We start from the raw sequence: 18,932 nt of genomic DNA, 5'->3' as shown, positions 1-18,932 counted from the left end.
TCACTCTCCTGGTGTCAGCCTTCCTCCTCGTCCTCCTCCTCCTCCTACTCATGTCCAGTGTCGTCACCCAGGTCCAAGATGCATTCCACCTGGAAGCCACGTTGATTGCTATTGTTATTTATTGTTATTTATTGTTATTCATATCTGAAGCAAGCCTGAAAAGATAACAGTAGAGCATTTGAACACCGAGACTTTTTAGATACACTGCAGGAATCGTCTGTTCTGGGGTCAAACTGTGGCCATCGTAGAATGGAATTGGTGGAATTGAAGGATTTTTTTTTGGGGGGGGGGGGGTTGGACCAGTTCCCGATAATGGGAACAAAACTGCCCCCAACAAAAATGACACAATAAAATGGTGAAAAACATGTTTTTGAATAAATGAATGAATCAGTAAATATGAATACAAATATATAACAGTTAAAAAAAATATTTTAAAAAATATAAATGAATAAAGAAATGAATTTAAAAATCCAAATATCCAAAGAGAAATAGAAATGGAAAATATTAATTTAAAATCTGAAAAAAATTAACATTTTATTTGAGAAATATTTTATAAATATATGAATGAAAAATGTAAATAAAAAGACATAGAAAAGGAAAAAGAAGGAAAAAAATAAATAAAATTTAATCAATTGTTAAATTAACAACAAATAAATGAATACAAATAAAATAAATGTAGAAAAGTAGAAAGAAAAAGTAGAAATTTAAAATGTAAAAAAATAATACAAAAATATTTTATGAATTAATGAATAACGGAATCTAAATAAAAAGAAAAGTAAAACTACAAATTTAAACTGGGAATGAATAAATAAGGAAATATATTAAGTATGAAGTCGAAATTTGTTTTAAGAAATATTTCATAAATAAATGAATGAACAATATAAATAAAAGAACAAATAAAATTAAAATTTTATTTTTTAATTAATAAAATGTAAAAGAAATCATTTAAAATTTATTTATTTAAAAAATATATAACATATAACGGGTGTGTGGCCTTCGATGCCCTTCTGCCCTAGTAGGGTATGGTCTCCCGCTGGTCTTGGGGGTGCGGCTCTCTCCGGCCTGCTGGCGCCCTGTTGCCGGTTGGGATTGCTCCTCCATGGCCTCTTGCTGGTCTCTTCGGGGAGTTGCTTCGGGGGCGGGTCTTGGGGAGTCGGCCCTGGCTTTGCCCACACCCACGGGGCCGGAGGATCTCTGGCGGTGGGGGCTTGACCTGGCTGCGCGGGGCGGGGTTTGCTGGGTGGTAGAAGGCAGTCTCTCTCCTTTTGTCATTCTCAGTGACAATTACACATTCACACACTCGCATTCACATACACAACACACCTCCATATGGGCACTCACAGCACATGGGTGCTTCTCTATACAATCTACTCTCTTATCCCTGATGTTTATATAGTATTGGTATGCTATTATTACAGTAATAATGATGCCAAGCAATGAGATTTTAATTACTGTAACTGTATGGTTGCAATTGTGTTTACTATCATGGGTCATGTCCTCATTGTTACTATTGCTATTGGTAAGTTGGACTGTTTCATTCCACTGATATCATCTCCAGTGTGACCCTTAGCCATCATTGACATTTAACTGTTCTGTTTGTCACTGTTGTTGTTTTGGGAATTCTTGTTGCTGCTGTTTTTGTCTCTCCCTCTACTGCCCCCCCCACCCCCCCCCCCCCGACCCCACCTTTCTCTTCTCTCTTCTTCTTTTCTGTTCTTCTTCTTGCTCCGGTCCGGTCGTCCCAAATGGCATAACAAAGACATCAAATAACGGCAAATAAAATTTCATGGTACAGGGAAGTTGTAGCCAACACCTTTCCTGACACAGAGCAAATCTGTCTAGCATGTAAGGGCATTTAGATCAACAATACTATCTGCCCCAATGGCTGGACGGGACAAAAAAAAAAAAAAAAAAAATATATATATATATAACATTTTATAAATTATGATAAATAAATGAACAAACCAAAAAATAAACACAAATAAAAAGAAAAAACACGAAAAAGGTGTAATTTACTTTAATGAATAATATCAGAATGAATGAATAATTACAAATTAAAGGAAATAGAAAACATTAAAAGTAAAAACAAGTAAACATTAAAATCATGAATGTAAAAATATTTTTAAAATAAGTAAAATACATATTGTTAAACATAGTACTTAAGTAAATGAATTAATTAATAAACATTGAAATTTAAAATGTAAAAAATAATAAAATAAGGAAAAAACTATAAAAAAGCAGTTTAATGTTTATTTTTACAAAATCTTTCATAAATAAATGAATGAGCAATTAAATACAAATTAAGTGACATTTGTGGATTTAAAAAACTCCAAAAACATATGTTCACATGAAGTAGTGCGATCTAAATGTTCATGTGGACTACTGGCTGCTACAAAATGTAATATTTTCATTTTCCTCTTTTTCCCAGTCAAAGCATGCAGCGAACGTTTGACAGCAGTAACGGCAACACCGTATGGAATATGCTAAAACACTTAAACACAATAGCAACAGCAGCAAAGCGTGCAGAGGAACAACAATAATATTGTAACATCAATAATATTAAAATATCCAAGGCAAAAGCCAAATGATTGGACGTGGTGGACCTCATATCTACTGCTTGTGTCGGGTTCTAAATGTGACTTGCTAGAAGAAACATCAAGAAGTCAACACAATAGAAGTGGAAGTAGAAGTGACCTTCCAAGTCGTACTGTAATTCTGTTTCCATCGTTTTTCCTCCCGAAGCTTTCACACCAGCGTCGTCTGTGCTGCGGGTCGCGGCAGGAAGTCCACGCTAAAAGTACACAATGAGAGAGAAAGCCAGGATGGCGCTTCTAATTTGGGATGTGGAATGAGCATGAAGAAGGCGAGGGTGTGGACAAACAGAAAAAGGAAAGGAGGACGAGGAAGATGGCGGAGATTCATCCTGGCTAAAATATTCCTTCATTAGTCTCCGCTTCATCACAGCTGCCGCTCCTTTCACGTCTTTATGGCGAGTGTGAATGACGCTAATGAGGAATATACAAGCAGGAACATACCACTGTGTGTGTGTGTGCATGTGTGTGCGTGTGTGTTTATGTGTGTGCATGCATGTGTGTGTGATGAAACTAAACGTGTACATCCAGCAAAAAACGCCCAAGAAGAAGAAAGAGGCCATGATGAGTCGTCATTTTGGGACCTTTGTGTGCTCACACGAAGCTTTCTAGATCTTCCCGAATCTGCACCTATTCTAGCTGTGTTTCCTTGGATTCCACCCACAGTCCGCCTCCAGGCACGCCCACTCCGCTGTGAGTGGTCACACTCCCGAGGGTTCCTGAGGACTCCCGGACAGCTGCCGAACCCTGCTTTCAAATTTAGTGGGTATCGGAGTTGATGATTAGTGTAGATTAGTGATTAGTATTTAGTGGGAATGTGGCGGATAGTCCGGCTTCATGTTGGAAATGCCGTTGATAGATGACAATGTTTTTCCCTCGCTGGCCGAGAATCGAGCAACTCCAACCACTTATGACCGGAAGAAAGCCGTTGCTAACGCAGTAATAGGGCATGCCAACATTTCAACAGTTGTAGGTCAGAAAAGTGAGGAAGATTTGGTCCTTTTGGTGTGGAGTAAAGTATCTGAAATGTCCACTGGTGTGACTAATAAGGGCGCATCTTACGCCAAGTAAGATCCACCAGCAGGGGGCGCTGTTTTTACTCACCTGTAGCAGGAATTCTCAAATGTAGGGTTGAAAAACCATGAATAGGAACCACCGAGCCACCAACAGCTTCATGTGCGGTTACTGCTTGAGGATGTACATGATCCTGCCGCTGAGCTAAATAGATCCATATTTCCGTCCACTTCTCGTCATTTTATCATTTCTTCTTATAACATTATAGAATGAAAAGGCGACTATAGGAGTGTTATGTCATGGCTAGATGACTCTAATAACATTGAAACTGTGTTTGCAAGGTGCTAAACAGATTCCCTATGTCTTATTGTCTCTTATGTCTACTATATTTGGGTAATAGGAGTGAAAAGGTGAATATAGGGGTGTTATTTTATGTCTAGAGGACTCTAATAATGTTGAAACTGTGTTTACAAGGTGCTAAACAGATTTCCTATGTCTGACATGTCTTCTTGTCTCTTATGTCTACTATATTGGCTAACAGGAGTGAAAAGGTGAATATAGGGGTGTTATTTCATGTCAAGAGGGCTCTAATAACGATAAAATCTGTATTTCGAAGGTCGCCGGCTGGTGTTCTATGCTGTAAGCTGTAACTGAAAATTCTGTGATGGCGGTGGGCTCTGTATCCAGTTTAGAGCGATAAAGGAGACATTAGTGCTTCTGCAAATACTGATGGAGGTTGGAGGTTGAAGTGTACAGTGAAGGGATGTTCCTGCTTGTATTAACGATGATGCGTGTCGAGCCTCAAGCATAATAAAATGTCACATTTACTGGCCTCCACGGTGGCTAAGATGCTAACCTACATTCCAGCCAACACCTCATAAAGCCAATCAAGTTGCAAAGATTTAGTTTAGCGTTTCACATAAGTATCCCCTTTTGAGTTGGACTTCCTTGGTCCCAAACCAACACGGATGAATTGCGAGATATCAAATGTGGGGCGTCCAGGACTTAACCGCAGGGGGCGCCACCACCACTGTGTAACCAATATTAACAAGAGACTCCCCTGATAAGGAAAAGCTGAGTGTGTGTGGTTGGGGGGGGGGGTCAATATGGTAGTAGTCGAATTAACATCCTGTCAAATGATTCATCTGAAAGCGCCGCCGGCGTTTGGCCTGAGGGGGGCGCTGCATTTGTTTTCTCTGCACTGATTGGCCTGAGGGAAGCCTGCATCACTAGCAGGGGGACGACGTGTTTATTTTGCAACAACACACACACACTTTCTTCTCCCTGGATTTCAAACACACAGCTCAAAATAGCACACGCACACACACACACAGCTCACTTGAGTGGCTATGTGGGACAGCAGCTTGGGGATAGACAACTGATTCACTTTGAGTGGCACATGGATATTTATAGTGTGTGTGTGTGTGTGTGTATGTGTGTGTTATTATGGTAATGTGGTGCTACTCCTTGACATCTCACTGGGAGGACCTTTCTCCTTAGCAGGGACATCTTAGCTGCTCCACACAAGAACAAGAACAGTCCTAACACCAACTCACTCCGTGTGTGTGTGTGTGCGTGTGTGTGTGTCTGGGACTCACTGTCCAATATAGCTTTTCCCAACACGTCGCTACCATGGTTACACAGTGACATGAAGACGAGTCGTATGAGCATCCACACTGCTGATCTGTCTCGCTCACACACACACACACACACACGCACGCATGCAGGGTGGATACAATTAGATTTGGTTCATGTTATTTGTGCATATTGAGTGTTTTGTATACAAAGGAACAGCTAATATGCTAACTTCCTTAGCACAAGCAGAGGCTGATGTCGGTTCTTGTGGTGAAAGGCCGTCCTGCTTGGACGACTCGTCAACACGTGGGACCCCCCACCCCCGCTTCTTGTGATTGTTGTTGAGGAGTTGACACCAGTTGGCAACTGACGCAATGGAGACATAAAGGAGGCTGAGCAAGAGTACATCCTGGCATTTGAATGGTCCCGAGACACTTTTTTATTTGTGTTTTCTTATATTTGTTTAAGTCATTGTTTAGTCTCACATTACATGAAGGTACACAAAAACACACTGGTTACAGCGGAACTGATGACTTGGGGTTATGTAATTATTAACTACCGTAAAACAGAGTTATAAGGGACGGCGGGGTAATTACGGACAATTTTCGGGAAAAATTTTTTTGAACGATTTGTTCAAGAATCTTTGCTTCTTTGAAAAAACAACACAAAGCAGCTTCCTGTTTAACATGAAAAGGCAGAATTACATAGAAAACATTTTCCCGAAAATTGTCGCTTATTACCCCGCCGTCCCTCAACCCCGTTTTACGGTACTATTATTAATTATTTTCTGTACCTTATTGTAAAGTGTTACCCATTATCACTTTCATTTCCATCATTTCTTACGCTCATTGAAATATTTTTTTCTTTTTTTTACTTTTAAGTCATTTTATTTGTATTTATTATAATTATTTTGTACACTTTACAGCATCTTTATTTTTATTTAGATTTTTTTACTTTTACTTAAGTCATTTTAATTTTTTAATTTTTGAGTTTTTAATTTTATTTAAGTAATTTTATTGTATTTTTTAAACTTTACAGCATTTTTATTTATTTGTATTTTTACACTTCTACTTAAGTCATTTGTATTTTTTTTATTGGTTTTAATTTTTATTTTCGTCATTTTGTTTATATTTTCGTCATTTTTCTAAAAGCAGTACTGCATTTTTACAGCATTTTTATTTATTTGAATTTTTACACTTCTACTTAAGTCATTTGTATTTTTTTTATTGGTTTTAATTTTTATTTTCGCCATTTTGTTTATATTTTCGTCATTTTTCTTTAAGCAGTACTGCATTTTATTTGTATTTTTTTACTTTTATTCAGTCATTTATTTGCATATATAGACACTAGTTTATAGTGTACTGTAGGTAGGTAGAAAGAATACGTATGTCAACCTCCATACCACCCGCGGTTACCAGCTGATGTGGGTTCAGGCACCCTCTTGTGGCGAAAAGCGGTAGTGCGCGGATTGTTGCATAATAAACAGCGATTGATCCGCACTCCTCAGCAAAGCGAGTCCAAAAGTGTTGAAAAATCTGCTGCCTTCTCTTCCTCTTCACCGCTAATCTTATTTTCCATTCCTGCTTTCTAATCCCGCTTCGTCACATTCCCCGTCCTCTTTGGAGTAAATTAATTAATTTGATGTAAAGTTCAGTGACTAGTGACGCTTACACTGATTTATGGACGGGGGGTGGAGCGATCTGGACGCTTGAGGCGGATGCAACGCGTAAAAGGAGGACTTGGTCATTTGGACGAGGAGAAATGAAAGGAAAGGCTGACTGTGTTGACTTTGACCCAGAAAGAAAGGCATCGTTAGGGCGAAGAAGCTAAAAAGTGAAGGCAATGATGGACAGAGCAGATACAGTTCAACACAAAGCTCCACTTGGGCCCTCGATAAGGGAGGCAGTATATTGATGCAAGGATGCAAGGGCCACTTTATTGTTCAATTCCAACCTTTTTGCTCAGAAATTTTGCTCTCTTTATTCTTGGAAAATCACAGCTTTTCTTCTTAATACATCTTAATATAACCGTAAATGTTTTGTTCGTCTTTGCCGTACATGCTAACCTAGCATGATGTTGCTATTAAAGTGTGAATGTCATGTTAGCACTGTAGCTCACAATGCTATGCTGGTGTTGCTAACGTTTGTGCTCTCCTCAGGGTTCCATTGCATGTGATGCGGCATCTATTACGGAGGTGCCTACAGTGCATATGTACACAATAGCGTTTCTTGGAGGCACACATGCACAAACACGCCTCATTAGCACACGGAACAGCGGCCGTGTTCCCAACAGGGCTTGCTAGTAGCACTGAGCTTTGAGCTGGGGTAAAATTCCCAATAGTACAACTTTCCACTGTGTCGGGCGGTAAACGGCAGTCTTTTTACGCTAAGAGGGAGAGATTTCTCAGAAAAGCGACAGTTGGAAAGCGAGACGAGCCAATAGATCAATAAAGAGATAAGCCAGTGTGAGATAAATGGATTTGTACAAGTCGACACAATAGAGTGGCGGCGCAGGCAGGCACGGGATAGCGGCAGGCAGTGCTTGGCCAGCAGGTTATTTGCAGAGCCACACGTTATGTGTGTTATTCTTATCTCTCTATTCAAAATGACTTTTCATTCTCCTTGACATCATTTCTACACCACAACATGACCTCTGACCAACGTTGGCCAATGGGCGTCGTCACCTTGCTCATACCTTCTTTCGTCAGGTACATCCACGCCCTCTACCTGGGCGCCCAGAGTCGTTGGCACGGCGACAGTTCCCGCCACCGCTTCCACTGGCGGCTGATGTTCGAGAGCGCTGACATCACCATGCTCCGCCTCCTGGAGGCCTTCCTCAAGTCGGCACCACAGCTCGTCCTCCAGCTGAGCATCATGATCCACGGAAACGCAGTCCTGCCGCTGCAAGGTGAGGCCATCGCAGGGAGCTGAGGTCGGAGGTTACACTCGATATGTGTCAGAAACCTTTAAGAACCTTAACCCAAACCTCAAGCTCTCACTCTAATCACCTGTCCTCATCACAGCGCTACTCCATCTTTAACCATGAACCCAAACCCAGTGAACTTACCTGTGGCTGTGGGATCAAGGGTATCTAAGATACAGGCTCTGACCTCGCCATCATACTTACGCCAATTTCTAACACTAACCATAACCTTAACCCTGACATAACTCCCTAACCCTAAAGCTATGCTAACCGTTAACCAAAAACCCTAAAGGCTCTATTAATGCTGACGCCGAATCTCAAACCCAACCATAACCCTAGACTTAAACCTAACATCAAAGCAACCCTAAACAAACGACTAACCCAAACACCCAGCAAAGACTTGACAACTAGAATGCTAGATATAGAACAACTTCAGATCATTTTTTAGCACCTTCCTGTATAAGTAGTCGGGTCCATGTGGTTTCTGGGCACAGGTCTGTCAGCCTCGGCCTCCCTTGTGTCTCTGGCCTGGATGATCGCGTCCTACCAGAAAGTTCTGAGGGACTCACGAGATGACAAGCTGCCCATGTCCTACAAGGCTGTCATCGCCCAGATCTTGTGGCACCTGTTCACCATCGGGGCCAGGACGGTGGCCTTCGCCCTCTTCGCCTCAGTCTTCCAGCTCTACTTTGGAATCTTCATTGTCAGTCACTGGTAAGACCCGTTCTGGCAGAACAGCAGAAGTACTGCTCACCCTTTCTTCTGTCTTGTTCATCTAGACTTTGCCCAGCCTTGCTTTTTGTGTCTGTGGCTTCCTCAGTCAAATGAAAACCAAATTGAAAAAGTAGGCAACTGGACTTCTTGGTTGTTGAAGTATCATTCTGAATCCAAAAGGCTTCTACAACTTCTGGAGGAGTCTCTATATTCACGCCTGTGTTAGGAGTGTCCTCCAAAGGATGAATTTCCATAAATGTCTTCATCAACCAGTCCAGTTGTAAATGAAACCCTGATGAATTAGCATGACCTGGACGCCACAAAGACACCGGCTGTGTCAAGTCACAGGTTTGTGTTCGATTGGTCTTTCAGGTGTATAATGACCTTCTGGATCATCCAAGGCGAGACGGACTTCTGCATGTCTAAGTGGGAGGAGATCATCTACAACATGGTGGTTGGCATCATCTACATCTTCTGCTGGTTCAACGTCAAGGAAGGGCCCAGTCGCCTCCGCATGACCGTCTACTACACCGTGACGCTGGCCGAGAACGTGGCGCTGACGGCTGCCTGGTACACCTACCGCGGCCCCCACACCTCTGACTCCTACGCCCTGGTGGTGGTGTGCCTGGTGGCCTGCAGCTTCGCCTTGGGGACCTTCTTCATGCTAGTCTACTACTGCTGGCTGCACCCGGACGGGCCGGTCCTGGGCACAAATTGGGCAGGGTGTGTGGACGAGGGCATGGTGGCTGCAGGCGGGGTGGCTGGCGTCATCGATGCCTGCCTCACCCCCTCTCAAGGTTCGCAAACAGACATGGTGATCACCAGTCCTCCCAGGACTCTGCCCAGGACTAAAGACACAGGGGACATGATTCCAGGTGAGCAGGATAGGGACAGGGACAGGGATCGGGACAGTTGCCTGCCAGTCTTTCAGGTACGTCCGTCCCCTTCATCCTCGCCGGCACTCCTCCACAGGACCTCCTCCTCACAGGAGGGCCCTGTGATCCGTATCGACCTCCCGAGGAAAAGGTATCCGGCTTGGGATGCCCACTTTATTGACCGCCGTCTCCGCAAGACCATCCTACTTCTGGAGACCACGTCGGCGGTCAGTCCCAGGATACAATACAGGAGTAGCATGATGGGAAGCAAAGAGGTGCTTGAGTACGAGACCACGGTTTAAGCCAACCACGGAGCTTTTCAGTTTGGAAACATAGTCTGGGATTAAGGCATAGCCTTCGGCCGTGCACAGACTGCCCACGCCAGGAGACGGGGAACTATTTTTACACGAAAAATGGCTGTCAAAACGTGATAGTAAAATGTGAAGCGCAATCGTGGCAAAGGGTGACCCGGCCCAGGATAAGGCGGCAATGGTGAACCGATGAGGGAGAAAGGACTTCATTCTTCACCGTCACAATGAGATTAACGAGACGATGCATGAACACCTCAGACTGTGGAGACCAACCTAGGAAAACAAAAAAGAGTTCCGAGGTTAGCGGGGACACATGCAGTTATTGTGGTATTTACTGACACAGCCTCTCTCACACGGCTCCGGCATTTATCCGCCTTTGCCTTTTACACAGAACCACGCCAAGGGTGGCATAGCACACAGCAATACAAACATCCCACAGTCGGATAATCACATGACGTCAGCATCAGTGTCTGGTGTACTTCCAACACAACAGGGCAGAGATTCTTTTACAAACAAGCCAACCCCGCCGCCCCCACGTTCCGTGTTTAACGCAGCAGCAAAAAGGTGCAAAAATGCCGGATTTGACCGCCAGTGTGGAAGGGGCTGGTTTGATGAAAATCTGGCTTTGGTGTTAAAATGGATAGAAAATGTGGAGTTAAGCTATTGATCTGACTACAAGACGACCCTCTTCTCTACATACTACAGGGTTCGTAGTCATGTGGAAGAATTGGGACACCCCATGGGATGGTGTTAGCTCGTACTGCTGAACTGCTGCTCGCTAAAGTGTGACAATTTGTCAAAACATGCACCGCTATGGTGTTGCCTTCGCTACTATTTTTCTTACAAATAGACGACACGGTGATGCCGTTATTAAGCCCCAAGGTTTCTCACAGAGTCCAATGTGTTCTACAAAACACCCACCGTATCTTTAGAGTGTTTGGCCCAATCACCACCAAACTCGGTACACACCTCTATAGGACTGACACGTACATGTGTGTGCAATTTGAGCAAGATTGTGTTTGTGCTTCTGGCCTTAGACCAAGTTTCACCGAGACAACTCAGATGGTAACAATTCATTTTTTGACGCCTCCAGTGGATTGCACGTTCCTTGCAACCTTTAACAACCTCTAAAAGGCTGTGACGGGGTCTGAGAGGAATCTCCTTGAAGCTTAGCGGAGGCTACAAGTGTTTACGTCACATGACCGAGGCCTGGCGGTGATGTCCAGTGTTAGCTCTGAGCCACCTCACACTGTTGTACAGTCCAGTAAATACAAATGTCAGATATAAGCTACGTAGAAGACGTTGTAGTTACCGTAGGTGACCAGTGACTCCAAGCGCTCGGCAGAGTCGAAATGTCCATACAAGTTTCAAAAAAACAATCCTTCTGTCAATACACTTCAGTAAGTATACTGAATACACTTTCTTCCTGAATGTGCAAATGTTTGCGGTTTCGTGCTGCCCCGAATCAATGACATTGGTCCCTCCGTTTTTGTCGGGTTAGGGTTAGGGTCATTCCAAAAGGTCAAAACCAAAACATACAAAAACCGAGGCAATTTTTTTCCCATACCAAATAATGTCCGTGCATCCATCCACCTCAGCCTAAAGAGGGAAGCCCAGATTTCCCTCTCCCCGGCTACTGTATCCATTTTCTCCCATGTATCCCAAGGCCTTCCCATGCCAGTTGAGACATAGTCTCTCCAACGTGTCCCAGGTCTTCCCTGAGGCCTCCTATCAGTTGGACGAACACCAGGCAGGCATCCTGGAGGTATCCTGACCACATCCCCGAGCCACCTTATCTGGCTCCTCACAAAGCAGAGGAGTTCCTCCAGCCACCCTACGGATAAAACTAATTTGGCCAGCTTGTACTCGTGATCTTGTCCTTTGGCTCACTCCCCGAGGTTCCTACCTGACCATAGGTCCTGTATAGGAACGTAGATGGACTTCTAAATTGAGAGCTTTGCCTTCGGGATGCGCTCTCTCTTCACCGCAACGGACCGATGCAGAGTTTGCATCACTGCTGACACCGCACCAGTCAGCCAGTCGATCTTGTGAACAAGACCCCAACGTACTCCATGTCCTTCACTTGGGGCAGGATCTCATCCCCAACTCGTCGATGGCACTAAACCCTTTTCCGAGGGACAACCATAGACTCGGACTTTGAAGAGTTGATTCTCTTCCCTCACACTCGACTGCGAAGCAATCCGGTGAAAGTCGAAGATCCAGGCCGCTGAAGTCGCAAAAAACAGAGACCCAAACCTGCAGCCACCAAATCGGATCCCTTCAACGTCCTGGCTCCTGATGGGAAAATTCATACAAAAACTGGTGCATTGGAAAACCCAGGTTTACCGGTCATGACCATCACATTATTCACTCGCTTTTTCATCTTCTTCCTCTCTGCTTTTTACGTTTGGAATATTCTGGTGGTCACTCGCCTTCCGCTACATTGCCAAGATGGCCGTTATCAAGGGTGCTGAGTGTCTCCGTTGGCGCACTTGCGTACTTATACTTAGCTTTTGAGTACATAAGTGCAGTGCACTGTCCGTACCCGGACACTGACCACCCGCGATAGTCGCCATCTTGGCATAATTCCACCTCATTTGACGCAGGGTGAGTAGTTCCCTGAACAGACAAATGGTATGTAAAAAAATGCAAAAAAGACATCTTTGTGATGAAGCATCATCGGTGGATAAGCGTGGAATGTCTCACTTTCGCTTTCTGTGCCAGTGTGAACGCAAGAGAGACTCCCGAGGCGGGTCGTCATCTTTGAGAATGTACATAACGATGGCAGAGGGAGGGGGTTAGGGGGAGGGAGGTCACATGACACATGAGACTGAAAAGTTGGACATCAGTGTTGTTGTGGTGACGAAACTTTATGGTGCTGCAAACTCTTATGCCGCCCCCACCGCCCCCCTCCATCATGTGAGACATGATACGCTAATGTACAGAAGTTGTGGGCGGGGCTTGGCTAACGAACCAATCCTGTGGTGTTTGCTGTGGTGATTATTTATTAATAACTTGAACTTTACGGAAAAAATAGCATTCTGTTAATTGATGCAAGTATTTATGTTTATTTTTCTATTTGTTTTATACTTACATTCATTCTTGTTTAATCACTCGGTGGCCATGTCTTTGGTATATGAAGATGTACAAAGTAGATTTTTTTTTACTCATTGCGTCTATACAGTATGTACATAACAGACTAGTGTGTGTGTGTGTGTGTGTGTGCGTGTGTGTGTTGTTTGTGAAGTGTGCGTGTGGGCAAGGGATTTTTTTTTTCCTGACGGTGTTATAATTAAATGAGAAAACTATAAAAGAGCTCAACAAGCTGTGCTGATAACTGTAGATGGAAACAATTACTGTAGTAAACATGGCTGAACAGCAGGGGGCGTGTGTCTGCGTCTTATTCCACTGACGTGGTGCGTTTTTGGCATGGTTTGTTTATTGATACAATAAATACAAACATAATAACAATGAATATTTTTGACCTGTAATAATTTGACATCGTACAGGTATGTGGGACACGGTTGAAGGATTCTGTAACCAGAATGCAGCTGGAGCTCCTCCAGCTTTCCCCACACGTCTTCCTCCGCTCTCATGTCTTCCTTTCCAGCCTTCCCTCCAGAGGCGGCAGCAAAGTGTCTCCCTCCGGGCCGCCTCGTTTGATCTCAGCACATCTCGGCCTCCCTCCACCCTGAAGATGTTTATTCGGTCTCCAGCGAGCAAACAAGCAATGTTCCATCTTTCCATCTGTCTTATCGGTCTGCTTTCTTTTCTTTGTCTATTGTGGTTCTTTTTCTCCCGCCATTCCAGACTTTTCCCCTTCTTTCATTTCCATTTGTTTGCTATATTCCTAATTGCCCCGGGGCGGACTTTGCTTTGTCATTTAAAAAAAAAAACAATTTACTCCCATTTCCTTGTGGGAAGTGTGAGATAGCTTCAAGGTGATGACTTGTGTGTGTGTCTGTGCGTGCGTGTGCGTGTGTGAAAGACAAGGAGCAGTCTCGGAGCGTGGTTTAATGCGTCAACAAACGTCTCATCAGCAGGAATCGTCGAACAGTCATAGCATAGTATTTCCACTGTGCACAAAGTATTTATTCTTACTGATTTTCTCACATTGATACTGGCAGGGTGACTCGGCGGTACACTGCTGCCTCCCTGTGGCCAATGCGGCTAACTGCAAGAGAAAAAAATCCCCAAACCGAAACGGTGACGACCACACTGGAAAAGCATTTATTTCTTTTGTTTCAGTTACACTTCACTTGTTGTCACCGGATCAGAAAGATTGGAGATTGCTGTCGTACAAAAACAAGGGGGCGGGGGATCACCGCCTGCTTGGTAATCAGGAAGGATGTCCCTCTTTGTTAGTTTTTAACACAGAACTACATTACGTAGAAAACTCATGAGTCGTACGTTTTTAATCGCCGCGAGTCCGCCATCTTGTGTAGCACTACTTTGTTCGTTTGCGACTTTCAACGTTTTTACTGGTGGTTTCTGAAATTCTGGCGATAAGGCATTAAAGATGCCCTACTGTGCGCCTGTAAACTACCTATATATGCCTATACACTACGCACGCTGAGCTGCCAAGTTGTGCTACACAAGATGGCGGCGTGTGCACTGAAGCACTGCGCAGCGGCGACACCGCGCTCCGTGTGTTGTGTCCGGGGGTGAGCTTTCTACGTCTTTCTATTTTTTTGGAAGACATTACTCATATTATGCTAATATTCATTTCCGCATTCCCGTAAAAAGATTCTTCAGTGATTGGCAGTCGGTTACTTATTGGGCAATGATTGGGTACACTGATGTCACGTGATTTCATCCCGTCCGCTCCAGCGTTTACCCAAAGTGGCCACAAAGGAGAGCTCCATAGCGAGTCCGGCAGAAGACTACATTGTTTTTAATCCCCAATTCAATCTAATGAGTATACCCAACACAAGACACACGACTAAAATAAACCATATCCACCTCCAACTTCGCGGTGAGTGTGACCTGATTTAAAAAGTGACGTAATCGGCAAGTTGAATTCCCATTGGTTCAGGTGGTCAACTACAAATGTGGTCTCCTCATTTGCTGGCCTATCATGTTTGCTAGTCAAGCTAGTGTTGGTAAGGTTGTCTTTCTATGTAGGATTCAAGCTAACAAACACTATTTTGTTGTGAACTTGATCATGAACTTGCTTTTCTTATTTCTAATGGTGCAGCTACACAGTGGGGCGCCTAGTAAGTTTACTATTGACACTCTTTAAGCTAACATGAGCCACTTTGCTCTTCATTGGTGTTCAACTGTTGCTTTAACACTTTTGGCTTTGCTTTCAACTGTGACTGACACTACTTATACTGAAATACTTCAACATCTTGTGCAACATTTTGGGGGGAGTTTTGAATTAATGTTTTTATTAAGCGAGAAAACATTGCAAATCTACGTGGCTCAGTGTGATAACTTGCAGTGAGTCTCTTCTAGCGCTGCAGAGGAATTGTTGTCATTCAGCCACATTGGAGGCCTTTCCAGCATGAAGCCTTTTGAAGGTCATGCCACAGCATCTCAATGGGATTCAGCTTAAAATTTTGGTTTGCGTTAGTGGACTTGCTGCTGTGTTTTGGGTCATTGTCCTGCAGAACCAAAGTTGGCTTCAGATGGCCTGTGAAGGATTGTCTGTGACCTCCAACACCTGACATTGTCCTAAGCAGCAGACCATCACACTACCACCACCATATTTTACTGTTGCTATGATGGGTTTTTTTTAAATGCCAGATGTTATGGGACACGTACCTTCCAAAAAGTTAAACTTTTGTCTGGTCAGACCACAGAGTATTTTTTCCAAAGGTCAAAACAAAGACGGGCATCAATGTTTTTTTTTGTTGTCCAGCAATGGTTCTGGTCTTGGAACCGTATTTGTCTTTCTTATGGTCGTGAACACTGACCTTAACTGAGGCAAGTGAGGCCTGCACTTCTTTGGATGTTGTTGTGGGGTCTTTTGTGACCTCTTAGATGATTATTTGGGAAGGTTCCCCACTGTTCCGTGTTTTTGCCATAACAATGATAATGGCTCTTTCTGTGGTTGGCTGGAGTCCCAAAGCTTTAGAAGTGGCTTTATAACCTTTTCCAAATTGATAGATCTCAATTAATCTCAGCTAAGGGGGGAGGGGGGAGGGGAGTGCAATCACTTTTTCACACAGAGCCATGTAAGTATGAATTTTCAAAATTTTCTCCCTCAATAATAATTTGGAAAAACTGCATTTGTGTTCAGGTGTGTTGTTACTGACTAATATTTACATTTGTGGGATGATCTAAAATATTTAAGTGTGACAAACATAAAAACAATCAGTCACACAACTGCTTAAACACAGCCAAGTCACTAGTAACGACTGGTTGGCGGCGTGTTTTGAAAGCTACCATTGTTTGCTTGGTGTCTGTGTCACGATCGGGCTTCACCCCCTCGTGACGGCTTCCTTAGTTTTTGTCTTTCCTCCCTGTTCCTCGTTCGTGCCCTTATTTTGTAGTCACTTCCTCTGTTGCTGTGTTCTGCTTTCCGTTCCTTGCCATTTTCTCCCGCACCTGTTTTCAATTTCCACACTCCCTATTTAGTTCAGGTGTGTGCTCTTTCAGTTGTCGGTTCATTGTCTTATGTTGAGTTTTGCCTTGCTACTGCGCTATAGCGAAAATAAATACATTTACCTGCATTTGGGTCCTAATCTCTGCATCTTGGGGTCGAACTTTACAACTCACAAGCCGGACCGTGACAGTCTGACTCTTAAATCCAAACAAAAGTCAAACTAGAGTTTCTCGTCAGGTTTTGCCGGTTTAGCTTCCATTGTGCTCGCTTTCTCTGCTGCATTGTTGACATCGGGCCTGATTGTGTATAAGAAAACTCTCGTCTTGTTTTTTTCTTTCAGTTATCCACACACTGAAGTTTTTGTCCACTACCTCCTCCCAAGTTACGAACTTCCCAGATTGTGTGGAAGTTGTTCATGTTGATGAAGTTCAGGTCTTTTAATATGACAGCAAGAACAAGAAAACAGAAGCCGGACAGGACTGGATGAACAAAAGCAGAGTTGAAGAGCCAGATTGCTGGCTGAGACAGACAGGAGATGGTTTTGTTCGTGAGCAGAGGTTGAAATACTACCTTGACTTTGCTATGGAGGCTTTCAACCAAACTGGAGGTTTGTTTATGTTGAACCTTCTACTATTAAAATATATTTGATGTACTCTTACACTTTTTATACTGTAATAAAAACACATACATTACTGCAGGGATACCTTGTCTTGTTGCTAAGTGGTTACTCAACACTGTCGTTCTCTCAAGTGTTCACGCTCTCCAGGTGATGTACAGCTGTGAATGGGATGATGAGACTGATGAGGTTAAAGGTTGGTTTTGTTAAAACCCTTGTTACCAGGTGGTGCAAGACCCTTACCCCTTCGTGTGTTGAGGAGGCGTACCTATCTCTTTGACTATGTTAAAAAGGGTGCTCATAAGTCAGGTTGAAGGAAATTCACCCAGGTTTTCACGGCGTAGTTTGAGGCGGCCCCACTACATCCAGACTAAGCACAATGGAGTAGCCTTATTTAAATTGTACCCAGCACTAGACCCTCTACTTATAGCCGCTTGTAGTTCTGTGGAAACTTTACTAATCTATTAGTGATCAGAAGGACCTGTTTATCTTATCATAGATGTGACCGGAGCAACCTAAAAGGAATCTCCTCATGCAAACAGCTTACTCTTTTATCATACAAGACTTAAAAACAACAGAAAAGGTGAATCAAGGAAATTTAATAATACATTTGGCAAGGGCAAGAAGCAGCTAAATATGTAAAAGAATACATTACTTTGTCTTTCAAAATACTGTTGAGCTCCATTCACATATGAACAAAAATATGAACAAAGGTTGTAAAAATGTCCCAACCGGTAATGTCCAAAGTGGTCAAAAAGGAGGAGTGGGCCTCTACCACACTCTCAGTCTTTTCCCAAAAAGAACAAAAACTATGCCACAACGTCATCCAGATAAAAAAGTGAAAGTCAAAAGTAAAAAAATTGTCTCTATCACCACTGGAGAGAAAATCCTTATCCCATCAAGGTACCGTCGATAAATCCTCTTTGGTTTCCTGCAAGGCTCAACGTTGCACATGGAAAAAAAGAAGAGAAGGAGCCGCATCTATGTATGGCTTCCTTTGATGTCCACAGGCGCTGCTTCTTCTCACTAAGCTGCGCCTTGCTGGTTTAGCTATCAGGTTACACAGTCTGCGTTTCTTCTGATGAGAGAACAAGTCGCTCTATTCGCTTGCAGAACAAAGTCACAGTTTCATAGATAGATGCGCTGCACGGATACTGGGGACTAACAAGGAGGAAAAAGCCCCAAACTGCTTTGGGTGCGGTTCTTATACCTCTTCACCCTTCAGCGTCACAGTTTCAACATTTCTTACCATCTTGGGACAACTCTTCCTGGAACACTACTCTTCCTGGAATTCAAGATGGTTATGAGATGAGGTCATTTTCAACCAGCAGTGATATAAAATACATCTTTCCGAGCAAGCCTCCTCCTCTCACTGTATGTGTGTGTACGTGTTTATGTAAGTGCGGCCCTATCACACATCACTAACATGATGTGTGATGTATGATGATAACATGACACTAACACATCACACATGGTGAAGGCTCAACTAACGTGTGTGTGTGTATGTAGCTCCTCTTAACATTTGCACATTAGCTGCACATTATGCACTCTTAAGCAAAGCATAAAAGAAATACTCTGCCCTTACAGTAACCATTGCTGACACATGTATGTACAGCTTCATACCCTCCTTTCATAAGGCGAGGTTGACCTAAAAATACTAATTGCATAGCCATAAGCCTGGGGTCTCAAACACGCGGCCTGCGGGCCAAATGTGGCCTGCAGGACACTAGTTTGAAGCCCCCGCCTTGATATGAAAGTTTAATG

The 18,932-nt window shown here is 43.4% G+C and overlaps 1 protein-coding gene across 1 annotated transcript in view; it reads left to right on the top strand.

Moving 5' to 3' along the window:
* LOC131104239 (XK-related protein 7-like) overlaps nt 1-13,447 on the top strand; it is a 54,209-nt gene extending 40,762 nt beyond the window's left edge. Inside the window, exons 2-4 of the mRNA XM_058051216.1 lie at nt 7,888-8,087; nt 8,597-8,816; nt 9,189-13,447. Of these exons, the coding sequence (XP_057907199.1) occupies nt 7,888-8,087; nt 8,597-8,816; nt 9,189-9,993 (1,225 nt within the window). The 3' untranslated portion in view covers nt 9,994-13,447. The remainder of the gene's footprint in view (nt 1-7,887; nt 8,088-8,596; nt 8,817-9,188) is intronic.
* Nucleotides 13,448-18,932: the final 5,485 nt, after the last annotated feature.

This window comes from Doryrhamphus excisus, chromosome 16 (assembly GCF_030265055.1).
Source record: "Doryrhamphus excisus isolate RoL2022-K1 chromosome 16, RoL_Dexc_1.0, whole genome shotgun sequence".
Classification (NCBI taxonomy): domain Eukaryota; kingdom Metazoa; phylum Chordata; class Actinopteri; order Syngnathiformes; family Syngnathidae; genus Doryrhamphus; species Doryrhamphus excisus.
The sequence above is the reverse complement of the archived record's forward strand: the minus strand, read 5'-3'. Positions and strand labels throughout refer to the sequence as shown.